Below are 16263 nucleotides of genomic sequence, written 5' to 3' on the forward strand. Positions count from 1 at the left end.
GGGATACTTAGGAGGGACTGACGCAGCGCAAAGTAACAAGCATTGGCAACGAATATGTACAGCAAAGTAAGCACAGGATAAGGAGACAGGGGGGCTGTAAATGAAATGAAAGAATGTGGAGGCAAGGATGAGGGTAAACAATAAGAGAGCAGTAAGAAGGGGATGAACTGGAGGAAAAGGGGTGAACAAGAGGAGAAAGAAAGAAATGGCGGGGAAAAAAGCAGGTAGCTGAAAGAGGAGAGAAAAGAAAAAGACTGATTATATGATGTATGAGCAATGGCCAGGGGGCATATGAGCCATCAGTTCTGCGCTATGCTGTTCTTGTGACTACCACGGTTCCTCTTTATGGGGAAAAAAATAGTCTCTGGGTAAACCCGAGAGTTTCAGAACGTGCACTGAATCCGAGTTCGCAATGTGCACGAAGGCTGCAATGAGGGTCATGGGAACTTTCCGAGCCCGGCCTAAGCACGTGTCAGGGAATTCCCCTCGCACAGAATCAGCTGAGGCAGCCTGGCAACAGGGGGGTACTGGGGGGAGACCGGGGCTCCTGGCACCAAAAAAAAGAAACCAAGATACACACATACAAACAGAGGCGCTGCCCACCACAGCCAAGGCACGGCTTTCCCCGCGCTCGACATTCACAAGACGGAGGAGCACAATTTAGTTTACAAATATTAATACAAATACAATGTGGTCAATTGACGTCAATAACCGCCTTCCAACTCCGCTATTCCTAGCGTTTGTTTCTAAGAGGTAGTTGAAAGTGAGCAAAAACAAGCTTTTTTCCAATATACAGTCTGTCACGGAAAATGCACCCCTATCGCACCCAGTCTGTCAAGGAAAATGTACCCCCATCGCACCAGGGCAGCTGGTGAGGGAGACAGTGCTCGGAGCCTGATAGGAAGCATCTGAAGCATCTACGGGGGCAAGACCCCACCCCGGCCCGTGAGATGTAAACAGCAGGAAGAATGAATCGGCTGGGTCAGTGGGGGCACAGCTAAGAGCAGGAACGGCGGGCAGGGGGTGGATTAGGGAGCAGCTGAGGGGAGGAAAACAACGAGGGGGCCGGAAAGCAAGCACAACGAGGGGTCAGGAAAGCAAGCACAGCGAGGGGGCAGGAAAGCAAGCACATGAGGGAACAGACGCCAGAAAAACAATCACAACGAGGGAACAGAGGCAAGAAGAGGCAAGAAAACGGGCACGATCAGGGAACAGAGGCAAGAAAAGCGAGCACTCACCGGAGGAATTGGCAGCTTCTCTACTTCTTCTGGTGGCGGTCCAGCAGAAATGGCTTCCGAAAAGCCCCAACATTTTCAGACTGGGGGGCGTGTTTTTCAATCTCTCCTCTTCCCATTGGCTGGAATGTAAAATTCTAGCCAATGGGAAGAGGAGAGAAAGAAAACAGACAGAAGCTAAAAAACACACCCCTGAATCCGGGTTTGAACGGAGTGATGCCCCTCTCCTCCAATGGCTGGCCTCCGTTTAGGAAGCCAGCCAATGGAGAAGAGGGGCAGGTTCAAGCCCCAATACTGCAAAACTAAATTTCTCGCCAGCGAGACTGCGCAAGCGCAGCCTACGCAGGCCAAGACCTAAAAAATGAACAGCAGTAAGCCACTTAGTGATGGGCCATCACTAACATCTTTTGTCATTTATATCATGACTGGGAGTATGTGTAAAAGGGGTTACAGAACTTAACTGTAATGTTTAAATATGTTTAGACATATTTAAACATTGCCAAATTAACAAAATAATTGTGAAAAATTGAGGGGGTGCCCAATGATTATTTTTTTTTTACACAAGGGGTGCAGCATTAAGAAGTTTGAAGACCACCGCTATAGAGCCTACATATTGTTTGCCACTAAACAGTGCATGCCCGTCGGCTGTTCATCTGGAACTCCTTGGTGGACACTACTAAATAAAGCCTGAAATTGTTCTACCACTACTTATTTCTCTTTTCGTACTTGTCTGTAAATGGTCATGTTGTGCTTAACATCAACTTTTTAATTAATTATTCTGCATTGTTTGTAGATGAATATCTGTGCATAGGATTACAAATTATTTTCTCTGCATCTAATATTTCTGCCTGACGTGATGAGGTGGAGGAACCTGGAAGGTGACTAAGACACGTAAAAAAGCCTACAAAATTTGCTTATTGCAGTTTGAAACTTGCCATTAGAACGAGGGCCCGAGAAGGCACAGGGCAGTGGCTTCAGTAAAATATATTGTTTATTTTATTTTACCAGGTGAGCTTTCTGTGGAAGACGTGCAGGACCCATTCCTGGTGAGCATCCACATCATCACCGACCCAGGGGAATCCAGGACCCTCCAAGAGGCTATCGACAAGTTGCTGGCGTGGATTCACCCCGACCTCCAGCTCTTTCGCGTCTCGGAGAGAAGGATCTCACGCAAACGGCGGAAACCTTGCAAAGGTTCGGCTTTACAGCCAGCTCTTGCAGTCATTCTCTTCCTGCAAGAGGAATATGGGGAAGAGCAGATCCTGCAACTTCACGATGCCTTTCAGCGGCCACCCTGGCAGTTCCACCACACGGAGCGGGTGCATGGACACTTCTTACCCTACATGCCGTGCAATCAGGACTTCTTCACCCTAGCGAGTGGAACTCCTCTCTGGGCCATCAGGCAGGTGCATTATGGGAAGGAAATTGTCCGCTTCACAATATATTGCAGTCATGAAAACTTTGCAGACATTTTGAAGCTGTATGAATTGATCCTGAAAAGACCGGTGTGGCAGAAAAAAAATGACTTTTGTGTGTTTCCGGTCTATTCCAACATGGACATTGATATTCAGTTCTCTCTGAAGAGGCTCCCGAAGGGTCAAACTCCAACGCCAATGGAGTCCTCAGTCCTGGAGTTCCGAGTGAAAGACTTTGGACAGCTTATTCCGCTCCTTCCGAACCCTTGTAGCCCCATCAGTGAAGGCAGGTGGCAAACCGAAGACCATGATGGCAATAAGATACTTCTGCAGGTATGCTTTGAGCAGTTTTATTTTTAACTTTCTTCTTTGTTTAGCTAAAATACCATTAGTTGTCTGGACTTTAAATGCATCCATGCTGGCCTTGATCACAGCCTTACCCCCCACAGACCTCCAGCTAATGAATATGTTCACTTTGATTGCATAAACCGAAGAACAATCACCCTCCTGAAGATTGGTTTTTGCTAATTTTCCCGCTGTGAGCTCTCAAGTGTATGCATATGTAAATTTTGCCAGAGAAACCAACTGTGCAGTAAATGGGTTGATCATCTCATCTGCCCTGAAGTGGCTTTTTGTTCCCTCAGTAGTCTGTCGTCTGCTCTTTGTTAGGCAGTGTGAGGAGCACAGAGAACTTACAATTCGAAAAGCAAGTAGAAAATGTCACGTGGGATCTCAGGATATCAGAAAATGAGGACTATCCTGAGCTCAATGAAATTGGAAGCTTGAGGAACAGGAGTTTAAGTACATAGGATGAACCATATCTTGATGCCACATCTTCAGAAGAAAGAGCAGTGAACAAAAAAATATACGGGGGCGTATTACAAAAAAAAAGTTTGCAGATGCCTATTTGCACCGAGGTGGTAATTACTGATATGTTACTTACTGTCAAAGTGCACCATTCTTTGGCAATACTGTATTTTTAGAGAATGAAATGGAAATATAGAAGTACAAATTCGTTCTATCCCAGAGTACATGTCTGCTTCTGAGAAGTCCAGGCACTCTCCGGTTAAAAGTAATGCACCCCTGCCCAGGAGTAATGGTACTCTCCTATTCCAAGTACAGAAGATGCGGCTACTCAGTACCTGAGAGGACCTGCCCATTAAAATGCTGCAGTACAGGCATTATTTGCTGATTTACAGCATTAAAGCCGCATGTTTGTATTTGAACTACACAAAGAGAGAAGAAGAAATGGTGGATGGAAAATTGAGAGGAGGGTATTTTGTAAAGGGCATATTTTTGCCGAAACAACACTTTCCACCTCAAATGCATAGCTGTAATATTCATTTATATTTTTCATGTATTTGTAGTTTTATACTGCACGAACCAGACCCAGCATGTGTAGGTGCGTAAATACAAAAGAAACCGTGCACAAGAAAAACTATACATAAATCTGTGCAAAACAATGAGCTGGAAATAACAGATGTCAAACATACAGTAGAGAAATGCGTATTTACAAAGGCTGAACTGGTTTATGAGATAGGAATTTTCAGAAACTAATCGTTGAATTGTGACGGAAAATCAGGTGAGAAAAGGGTCAACCAGTGTCAACGTCATGAGGTGTGACATACCTGCAGCTAAGCTAGGCAATAACGTTGAAATATTCGGATCTTCAGTCTTTTCTGAACGCTTTAAACTCTGGCTTACTCTTGAAAGCTGGGGGAGGGTATGAAATTCCAGACCTGGGTTCACTATGGGGCAGGACTGAGAGTTCTTGATTTTTTGAAGGTGCACTTTCCTAATTCTGTAATTCATATTTTAGTAACTCTCAAAATTGTATTTAAAACGTTGATTGGAGCCCCTAAAACATCATGCCCAATTTGCTTGGGAAACTATGTACAGTGTTTTCAGAGACAAATTATAGGCAAAGGCTAAATAACTACAAAAAGTAAAGAAACAAAACACAAAACCAGTTTAAATAAAACACTGGTATGTTTATACAGTGATATTAAAAGTGAGTAAAGGAGTGAGTGAATATTGTGCAATGCCTGCCTATCGGTCCTGCTTGTTTAGGTACCTGCAAGGTGCTTGGTTGAGAACTCTTGAGCCAGGTTTTACACTGCAGGACTACCCTTTCCACTGTGCTAGGAAATAGGAGTTCTAAGTGGAGGAAGCCACCCTCACTCTTCTCTGGGTACATTAGCATTGGGTGGCAACAAAGGAAGCCATCTTTCTGAGGATGGTGTAATGACACAAGGACGTTCGCCTCTAGTAGAAGGGCATTCTCTCCTTCCTACTGTGCACGCCATCTATGTGACTCACATTTGGACTGTACAGGGAACTTCAGGTTCATTGTTGATACTTCCGAGAAGGCTGTCAATCAATGCCAATTGAAATGTATTTCTTTTTTTTTTAATATTTGTACTGTGTGAACCTAGTAAAAAGCAGCGGAGCATATAACCTCCGCACTGGGTCCACTCCCAATTGCCATGCATATCCTTCTTCACATATATTTTCCAATAAGGTTTACCAACACATGTATGTCTTGTTTTCTTGTGCTATGTGTTGGCCACAGTTTATTTAGCACTACATGTACAACTTACTTTTGGTTACAGTACCATGGTCATAACCAGCTATGACCAGACCATGAACCAACGTCACGGGATGTCATAAATAATTTTGACAAGCTCATAGATCATGACGGACCATCAATCAACCCCTTAGCAGTCATAAATCATTTTGACGGGCTCGTAAATCACGCGACAGGTCATAAATCACAACGTCTGACAGGTCATAAATCGTTTCTGACATATCACAATCATGTTCTGTTATCTGTCTACCTTACTTTTGACACCTCATAGTTTGTTCAGGCCAACGTACATGACGTTTTATGGGGTTAGTTTTCACACTGATTGCGTGTGGGCGGATTAGGTAGCCAAAAGTCGTTCAGCACACCTCCCCAGCTTCCAAAAGTGACCTGTTCTTGGCTGGTGGTGTGCTTATAGACCCCACATTGTCCCATCCTTGCATGCGGCGGCGTTCACCCATTGGGGGGAGATTCCAGTTCTTCCCCTTGGTCTCCCATTGGCAAGGTATTTTCGCGCTACCTTCAGCGTGCTCTTACCTTACCGGGGGGTAGAACCCTCCCTTTGTTGTTGGACACACTAAGCCACCCAAACCGGTTTTCCCAGGTCCCAGATTGCCGTTATGGTGCCGGATGGTGAGGCCCCCTTCGGGGGCGGTCTCTGCTGTTGTAGTGTTGATGGCAGAGATATAATCAGACCGGGAGACAGACAGCAACCGTATGTACACGGAAGGATCCCAGAAGATGCAAACACAACAGGTGATGGACCGAATGTGGATCAATGTCACACACTCAACCCAGTCCAAAGATCTGGGCCCAAATCCATCGTTATTTTGCACTCCACACCACCCTGGGTTAGACAATGGCGATATGCAAATCAGCTCTGACCCTGTGCCCCATGGGAACAGTCCAGTCCGAACTACAAAAGCCATGTCCTTCCCAGAACGGAATCAAGCATCCGAGGACCGGACCGGTTTCGAGGTAACACCTCTCATCAGCCCGGCTAGCTTGACTCCAGTGGTGTGGAGTGCCTGGACCCACGTCTGGGCATCCCCAGCGCACTTAGGGCGGAATATGCAGAAGATGGCACCGCTAGACACTGCCTCTCCCGCCCAGTAGAAGCAGGCCAGCAAACCTTGCCCTTTTCTGTTTGCAGACAGAAAAAAGCTTTGGTAATGCATCGGTTACGCCTATGTAGTGAATCAATAAAGAGCTGTTTTCATCAATCAAAGTCCAGGAGAAGGAAAGAGCTCCCTGACAGATAACACAGGAGTAGAGAAGATGTGGCACAGCGGCCAGAGCTACTGACTCGAGAGCTGGGGATCCTGGTTCCAGTCTCAGTGGCGCCAGTCAACATCCTATGATTCTATGCAAATCACTTAATCTCTCCAGGTGACAAATTGTTATAAAAAATGTGTTGCAAGAGTAAAATGCAAACAGGGAAAGGTGTGGCACCACGGCTAGGGCAACTGACTCCGGAATCTGGGGATCACGGTTCGATCACCGGCGGCAGATTAGCCCAGCACCATGTGACTCTGGGCAATAGCTTTCTTAATCTTCCCGACGGCCCCCAGCGCCTAGAGACCCTTACGGATGATTGTGCGCTTTATAAATGTGGATTATTATTATTATTATTATAAACTTTCCGGAACTATAGTTCCATCAAAGTGGATGTAAATAGTATTTCTGCAGCGGTTAACTGATAAGAGAAGCAAATGAGGAACAAGCATTGGTAAATGCAGGAAAATATGCTACAGCCAATAGAAATGGAGAAAAGGTAAGTGGCACGCATAGGAACCAGTGAGAAGCCAAGAAATAGAGGAGATGTAAGTCCCTTTTAAGTTCATATTAAAAAACAATAGATTTCTCAAGCACAGTGGGAGGGGGTGGCCTTTCTTGTGTTCTTTTTTCTGTCTGGGAGATGATGATATATACATCCATATGTTATGAATGGGAGAGAAATTTAGGTAGCCCTGGGTAATCAGGTGTTAAAGTGGCACTAATTAGTTGAAATGTTGATGTAGTAAACTGTGTTAAAATGATAAAGTAGCAAAACAATACTGCCACAGAATGTGCCCCATTATGTGTTGTCGCATAATTTAGTCAACCCTACCTGATAATTTCTTCTTCTGTTGCTGTATAATTCCACTGGCCCTGAAATATATATATATATATATATATATATATATATATATATATATATATATATATATATATATATATATATATATAGATATATATATATATATATATATATATATATATATATATATCTATCTATATATATATATATATATATATATATATAGATATATAGATATATATATCATCCAACCTCCCTCCTCGAAGGGAAATGAGCCGCACTCTCAACAGTGACTGTAGATGCAATTCATTTATTTCCCCAGTTTTCCTGACGCGTTTCGGTCATCTTCGACCTTTGTCAAAGGATAAGTTTTAGCATCTGAACTCCACAATGTCATTTGCGTCCTTAATTTATTAAGGTTTTAGCCCCCTGGTGGACAACCTCTGATAGGATCTGGCAGTGAATCGTGGGACATGTGGTTCATGATTCAACCCTCCGGTGGGTGATGCCGCATTTTCACTTCGTTTTTTCTAAACAATATAGTCTATTTACACTCACTGTACACTCCATAGCATATCCATTTTCAAGAGTGCAGGGAGACTATGCTGAAGTCAGTCTTCAGCGGCGCACAAACTGTCCCTTGGCGTTTTCACGTTCAACAAAGAGAGTTTGTTTTCGGGCAGTAGCGGCGCTCTGGCTGGCGGTGCGTTGCTCCACAGCTGAACCACGCTGTTTAAATCTCATCCAAACTCCCTCCTTGAAGGGAAATGAGTCTCACTCTCAAGAGTGACTGTAGATACAATTAATTTATTTCCTCAGTTTTCCTGACGTGTTTCGGTCGTCTTCGATATATACATGTGTATAGGTATAAGTGTGTGTATATAGATGCACATATATATATATACACATATATGTATCTATATATACACACATATCTAAATATATACATGCACGCACACACACACATATATATATATGTATATAAACACACACAAACATACATACCATAATTTAATAATTGAAATAACTTACTGTTCAAGTAGATTGTCGTTTTTTTGTTTTGGTGGAAAAGAAATACAATTCAGATCCATGGCGGGTGAGGATATATTGGTACTGTAACAATTATTTGTGAGAGTCGAATCAGGATAACAGCAGGCCTGCCAAGTGTCACGCACCAGGCGTGACGCTAACGCATTTCAGTGTGGTGTTCCCGCATCACGCACTGAAATGCATTGTCACGCATGTTTGGCACTGACCGCACTCACTGCTGACAGCGCTGAAACTGGCTGCCGGCTACACTAGGTGCTAGCGCGCGCCGGCGCTCAGACACACCTGTGCCCCAGGCAGCAGACTTCACTTGCGGCCAGCAGCAGCACAGTTTGTAAGTAAACAGTTAAATCTGTGCTCTCAGACTGACTCATTGCTACAAATGTTACAATCTGCCATGCTGCCAGTGCCTGAATGGGGGCTGTCAGGAAGAGTCACTGACTGCCCAATTACCGAGACCCGGGCGGGGCCTGCCCTCAGCAGTCATTTCGTTACAGGTTGTGGCGCTGTGGGGGATGATCGGATGTGACCTCACGTCCTTCTGGAAAAGGATGGACAGGCAGGGGCAACAACACTGCAAAGTTCACTGCCGCAGCTGTGGGCAAAATCAAGTGCGACCACCGCTAATTACGCAGGGCTGCCATTCTGTAAATTATGCTTTGGCTCCCATCCACGTTTAATTCGCCCAGCAATGTCGGTCGAGACACAAGACGCAAATTATACATAGGACGCGGTGCTGCACGCAGCGCGGAAATGGGCGCCAGTTATGAAATGTTCTAAATGTTTAATTCTGGCAATGGTTAGCTCGCTAGTGCTTGCATCGCCAGCAGTATTTGGTTTGTGCCTGCTGCCTCAGAAGTCAGTACCTCTCCCGAGGCTGCCGGACAGACTGTGGTTGGTGCCTGCAGCCTGTAAAGATCATGCCGCGTGACTCGTGACCAGGTGTGGCTGCCGGAGAACATTTGGCCTGCATGCATCCTCTCATAACATTGGTCCCAGCAATTCTCCCTTGATCGCTATGCCAAAAGTCTCAACCAGGTAATTTAATAGTATTTATTCATTTTTACGCATTAATAATCACTGTGGTGTCGTGTGCCAGTTAAGTGTTACAGCTCTCATTGCTTGGCTGTCTACTCTGTCTGTGATTTCATTGGATACAGTACACCTGACTAGGCCCTGCATCAGTGCCCGGTGGCCTTTCGTTTTGGTTCTGACCGGGACTGCCAGGCAGAAAGGGCCACGTCGGGATAATATATGGAAAAGGTGGTGGTGGGGAAGGAAACCGTACCCATGCCAGCCGGATCCTGCCTGCCCAAAGTGAATATCGGGTGACACAGAGGCCAGAGCTCCGTTCGGTTGCTCAGTGCAGGATAGTCAGTTTGCAGCTTCTAAATGCATATGCATTACACAATTGCAGCAGATTCTCGAGCACTGACAGCACAGCAGCAGGTCGCAGCTCCTGACCCCAGAACTGCACAGTGGGGAACCCAGGCCGGACACAACCTCTTCCCCCCTTCCAGGGCACACCTGGAAGGGGGGGGAGAGGTTGTGTCCGGCCTGGCCACAGTGAGACAATGCATAGATAATTTGGAGCTGGACCGGCGGGACGCCCCGGAGATTCAATGAAGCCTAAACTGGACTCAAGCTTTTTGCCAGCGCATGCAGGGTACAACTTAGACCATGGTGATTTGACCCCTGAGATGAGGCTGCAGCTATCTCTTTAGTTGACGTTCTGCCACCATCTCTTTAGTTGACGTTCTGCCACCAGTGTAGTCTGATCTCGAGATGGCAGGTCAGGTCAGTGTGTGTGGTGATTTTTTTGTGTCTGTTTGTGGGCTTATCAGGTTAAGTGGTTGGACTGGACTGCTGATTTTTCTCAAGAAAATAAAATCCTACAGTAAGCTTAAATGGACAGAATCTCACATGCAAAACACATATATAGCATAAGAGGACAACCTGAAAACGTGTTTGTTATGGTGTACGTCATGATCTCCTACTGTTGCACTGATTTGCTCAGCTATGAAAATTGGCTTTTGGTGTCACAGTCGCGTTGCTCAAATGGGTGAAATGTCTAATATGTCTTTCCCTTGTTTTCATTGCTTGATTTTACTCGCAAGAAAGTGTCACTCATAGTCGTTGAAAAGTCACTCATAATTTCCTTAAAATTATGAAAAGGTCACACATAGAAATATGAAACCTTGGCAGCTATGTACAGGGTCTCAAACTGTAAAATGAATCTCTGAATCTGTAAAGGCGCCTCGGGTGCCAGCAGAGCAGACCATGTCAAACGAATATTAATACAAATTTCGACTGGTGCAGTTCTCCGCCATTTGTTTTCTTCTTTTACTTTCGGGCGCACCAGATTGCTCCGTGGCCCGCAAAGAATTGGCGCCGTGGGGCCGCGCAGCGCCGCTTCTCGCGAGCGCACATATCTGGCGCGAGCTGCGTGTTCGCTTTTTGCCGCCAGGGAAATGTTTCTGATGTTGCGGATCGTGTGCACGCGGTGTAGCCCTCGGTACACACGGCCTTTGTTATTTCAGAGAGATGATCATTTTCCTGTGGAGCGCGAGCTGGGGTTTCTGGCACAGAACTGCAGACATCAGGAAGGGCTTTGTCAGGCTGCAGTGAGGTAATGCCCGCTGCAGAGAGCGAGCGCTATTCGGGTTCAGGGAAGGAAGGAGCTTAGGGGAGGTTTTTTGTATACCAAATAATATGCATGGACTTCTGCTAAACAAATGACTGCGCGGGGAATAGATTATTGCACGGTTGTACAGTATTATTATCTTTCATACTTAAAAGACACAATTGTCATTCTGAGGACTGGTTTGATACTTGCAATAGGTCACGCTCTGCAGGAGGCAAGGCAGAGTGAGAATGAGAGCTCACAACACATGACAGGGAATTAGTGGCGAACTGGTGCAAGGCCGATTTAATAAGGAAAGGACATGGAAGCAGTGCGAAGGTCAAGGTGTTGGTTTTTACTAAGGCTGATTGGGCAAATAAGTGCAGAGATCACCCAATGAGAGAGAGGCCATATTTAAAAAGAGCAAGAGGGGCTTAGTATAAGTGTTTATTGTTTTTAAAGTAGTGAAAGGTTTCAGCACTGAAATGCGCATCTGTGAAGGGAGTTTGGTACCAGTGGTCCAGCTATAACAGGGTGGGGATCATGCGGTGGTCCCACGATAATAGAGTGGGCCACGTGTGGATTTTTGAGGGTTGCCAGTGAAAAGCAGAGGTTGCACGAGTCATTGTCACTAATTGGAAAAAATGTGCTCAAATTCAACAACACACCGCAGGGACCCCATGTCTTCAGTGTATGGTGCCACTTGTTAGCAATCCGCCCACGCATCTTTAAGCCCAATTTGACTTTAAAAAACAACTTTCCAACCTAGGCCACTGGGTCCTGTATGAGGGTCCTAGCAATTCAGCTGACTATATTATGGGAACTTGGAGACAGCTTATACATCATGACATCAGGGACTTGGCAGCAGCATTCATAAACAAGCATTGGCAAAACCAATAGGTCTCATGTTTGGGATCTATTAATTTTGCCAATGCTTTTAGTCATGCTGTGCAGCATGGTTAAAGAATAAAAAAATACACAGACGCTTAAAAAAAAAACAGTTACCGATCCGGGTTGGATTCATAACTAAAAAGATAAGAAAATGCGGGGAAGGGGCTCGGAACTAAGACTGGGGACACAGGCAGACAGGGCAGCAACACAGAGGAGGGAACAAACACATGTTGGGCAAAGAAGTTAAAGCAACGCAGTGGAGTACAGAAGCACACAGCGAGGCAGAGCCTTTGGAGATGGACGGAGCACAGAAGCACATGGCAAGATAGAGCGAGACGGAGGGAAGCACACAAGGGACAGAAGCAACACGAGAGGAACAGGGAAGCAGACCGCGAGACAGAATAACACAGACTGGGAAGATGAGCAGGAGCACAAAGCCACTCGGGAAAGCAGAGCAACACAGAGACTGGGGGCAGAGAAGCACACGGCACTATGGAGCAACATGGAGACGGGAGGGTAGCGAAGCATACCAGGGATACAGTTGAAAAACACACACACTCTCATAGAGTGCTCAACAAAAAAAGAAAAAAGTAGAACCATTAAAAAATAAGCAGTGTAACAACTCGGTAATGCATTCATGCTCCACTAGAGGGGCAAATTCACAACGGGAAGTAAAGCCCACACAAGCATAGTAAGCAAGCAAATGAGAGCGATAATGAGGCCAACCGTGGATGGGCTCTAAGCCCACTGTAAGCTAGCAAAATGTCTTGAATATCTTCGGCGAGACTTAAAGAAACATTCTGCCTCCGTTCACCCCTAGGCCTGCATCAACAGTTTCATGGGAACTTCAGTATGTAAGCTGCATGAAACCTAACTGTTTGAACACCAGTGGAGAAGTGTGGCTCAATGATTAGAGCGGCAGACCCTGATGCAGAGATCTAGCCCGGGACCAGGGTTCAATTCCCCGCCACGGCGGGTCTTGGGCTCAAAAATTCCACGGACCTGATAATTCTCGCCTCGGTGCCTATTCCAATCATGGAGTCCCACTCTGCAACTCTGGGCAATAGCTTGCTTAATCTCCACAACGGCCCCCACAACGCTAAGGATGGCTGGCCTCCACCTTGGGGGTGCCCAGGAGTGGACGCCTCACAGGGAAAGCCAGGATGAGTTTCCACAGCGGTATTCGTACAAGCGTCTTGAGACCCTTGTGGGTGAGTAGTACGCTATACAAGTATCATTTTACATTTACAAGTTCACCAGAAATGTTTAAAGTTTCTTTGACTTCACACAGCAATTCAGCTGGACATCATTTCACTGTCCATATATAGATTTTGTTCGGTGGTATTTTATATGGTTTTGTTGGGTGAATTTAAAGGGGAGCAGTCAACTCCAGCATATTTGTAGGTAGGGGCCATCATATTTTATTCACTTCTAGATGCATTGAAGTTGCAAAGTATTGAGTGTAAATCTCTCGTGGAGATCCGCTGCTTCCAAAATTTTTGGAGGGAAGCGGTACTTTCAAACAGATTTCAGGTTGAGGATACATATTCTCCAATGTGATGAGTTGGTTACTGCGTTGCAGTCCACATCTAGTTCTGTGGCAGAACAACAGACTGTTCATGCAGTGCACGGGTCTCCCTGTGAATGCTGCAACAAGTAATGCGCTCTTAACACACTATTTTGAGTGATCAACTCAAAGAAGCCAAAAATAAGGATTTTAGCACTCATTGACGTGCCTCTTTCACAATAAATATGTATGTTACGTCAAGTGTACCTCATTGGACTAGCGTGATAGCATTTGCTCTAACTTGAATAATATAATTCGCCTAATGAGATCGTTTACACGCAATCTTTCATGGAAACCATGTCCCTTCTTCAGGCGATAGTGAAGCAACGGATATAAGTGGACCAATTGAGAATAGTGTTTGCACTGGTCTTATCTCTAAATACCTTATGGTAGTCATTTGTGATGCTGCGGCTTCCTGTTCTCGGAGGCTGTGATGTTGTTACGCCGGTGCTCTGTTTGATCAGTCTGGTGGAGGCAATCAAAACAGTTGAACTCGAGGGCTTTGTCTGAACTATGCTGTAAATGAATTGAGCAGCAATCTGGAACAGATTTTCAAAGAACGTCAGCCCAAGGAATTATTTACTGAAAATTAGAAAATAAGGATGGTTGGGGCAGGGCCGTCTTAATAGCCCCCTGTGCAAAGAAATGCACTGGGCCTTGCCCACACAACCACTCACAGGAATAAAAATGTTTAACTGAAAATGAGTGTTCAATTCTGGTCTGCATGGGGCCCCTATGCTTGTGGGGCTCCCGGGCAACTGCCCAGCTTGCCCATGCGTTAAGACGACACTATGTTGGGGAATTCAAGTAACCGTCTTAAGTATGCATAATACTATATACCGGTTAGTCTCTCCTTTAATGAAAACACTCTGGCTTGGACACAGTACAGAGCTACTGGTTTTAAGCAACGCAAGGAGTCTAGGATCCTTTGTGCTGAGAATCGCTAGTACAGTATTGGCAAGAGGCCAGGTGCCAACCTAACCAGGTATCCAACAGATGGCGTGGGTCAGACGTCTTATCCTATCTTAAGATGAAGCTACAAACACTCTTGAAAATTATTTACCAATTTGATTTTTTGAATCTGTGGCATTTGTAGGCAGGTTTGCTTTGAGGGATAGATTTGATCCCGCTTGTAAAGCAGCCCTTATTAGATTATGCATATGGCAGGAACGGCTGACTGTTTATCATCTCTGTTGATTTTGAAACCACACAAGAAAGCGTCAGAAAATAGATTATTATGAGATTAACTTTCAGAGAAGAGCAAAGATCCTGCAATGCAAGTGCTACATGACTACAGCTACACACAAGCAACACAGGGCCACCGATGGAGACCACTAAAACATTGTAGGTAAAGAAGAGTGTGCAGTATAACTGTGTATTGGCACCATCCATTCTTCATTCTTTTGGGGAAAATATCTCACTATCTTCTGGAGATGAAGGCAGATGTTCTCACTTTCGAGGCTCAACCGTGCCTGATTTACTCTTTACAGATGAAGCTGACTTGATCCCTTGTACTTCAAGACAAATGATCTTGTTAGTTCTAGTTAGAAAGATATTTACAGCTAGAGTTGTTAATTAATAAAGTGCCATACATCAAGGTGGTCAATACTTATTAATTCCTTAGAGTATTTAGATCTATGATTTGCATCATATGCCAAGTGGAAAGAGTAGATTGCAGAAAGTAAAGTTGTACTTTCAAGAAGAGCTTGTCCCGTGCATTAGTTCAGTAGGAAGTCTGGTGGAAGGACAATCTCATGAGCCCGAGAGTGTGTAAGTGAATATCGACGTAGCGCACATTTGTACATCTCGGAGTCCTGAGGTCTCTTAAGATCCTATGATTAATCAATTGTTCCATCACAAAAAAGAAAGGTACTCCTGTAATACCTGAAGTGATTAGGAGTATAGGAAGCTATGCCCAATCTAAACTCAAGATCCTATCCAAATCACAAGCACAGCAAAGATCTACTCCCATATAGCTCTTCAGTAAAAGAAGTAATTCATTGTGACCTCAACCAGACATTCTGGGTGCTGAATTTCAAAAGCACCCTTGTAGAGATCATTATAAAATAAGAATGGGACAATCCAGAAATCTATCGTTGTGCTTTTCAAATGTTATGGCTGTGAACATGTGTTGGTAACTTTAGTGATAGCCTTATAACTCTGGCAATTGTGAATGCTGGGTCATGGCAGTGCCCTGTTTAGCCGCGAATAAAAAAATCAGGCAAAACCCAGAATAGACAAAATCGGTGTATTTATTTCTTTTTTTTGCCTGAGGAGCAATGTCTCTGGCCATCAGGCAAAACCCACATTTTATGCTGGGCCATGCCTGCCAGTTTCACAGGCTCTCCCTAGTATCACTGCCACTCAGGCACATTCCTCTATCTTTACTGCCAAAGCAACCCACCCACTACAATTCCCCCACAACATTTTTCCTACGGGTACGTCAGTCCCAAGGAAGCAGGCACACCACACACAGGCTCCCCCCTGGCTTCTGCTCCAACTTCAATTGACCACCATCGCGGATCTCAGTGTTAGAAGCTGGAAAATGTGATTATCTGAGCCTAATTACCATTAATGTAATTGCATTGCCTGGTCCCTGGCAGTTAAATCTGTGGTGGTGGAAAATTAAAGGTTGGGGTATGGGTCAGGGAGGGAGCCTTTGAGCCTGCTGGGCACTGGACCATGCATGCAGTGCCTAATGTGAGAAATTTGCTCTTCACATGCGGTTCTGAGTTACCGCTGCGAGAAATGAGAAGTTCATGAGCTTTACGGCCATTTTCTGTCTTTTTATTTTCGTTCAGCCTTGGGTGGGGAATTCGAA

At 45.0% G+C, this 16263-nt stretch overlaps 1 protein-coding gene across 1 annotated transcript in view; it reads left to right on the plus strand.

The window, feature by feature from the left end:
* The window catches only part of FAM124A (family with sequence similarity 124 member A), a 168026-nt gene that overhangs the window by 128275 nt on the left and 23488 nt on the right, over positions 1-16263 (plus strand). The window contains exon 3 of the mRNA XM_086933443.1: positions 2244-2983. Within this exon, the coding sequence (XP_086789569.1) occupies positions 2244-2983 (740 nt within the window). The remainder of the gene's footprint in view (positions 1-2243; positions 2984-16263) is intronic.

The sequence above is a fragment of the Lissotriton vulgaris genome, chromosome 8, assembly GCF_964263255.1.
Source record: "Lissotriton vulgaris chromosome 8, aLisVul1.2, whole genome shotgun sequence".
Taxonomy (NCBI): Eukaryota; Metazoa; Chordata; class Amphibia; order Caudata; family Salamandridae; genus Lissotriton; species Lissotriton vulgaris.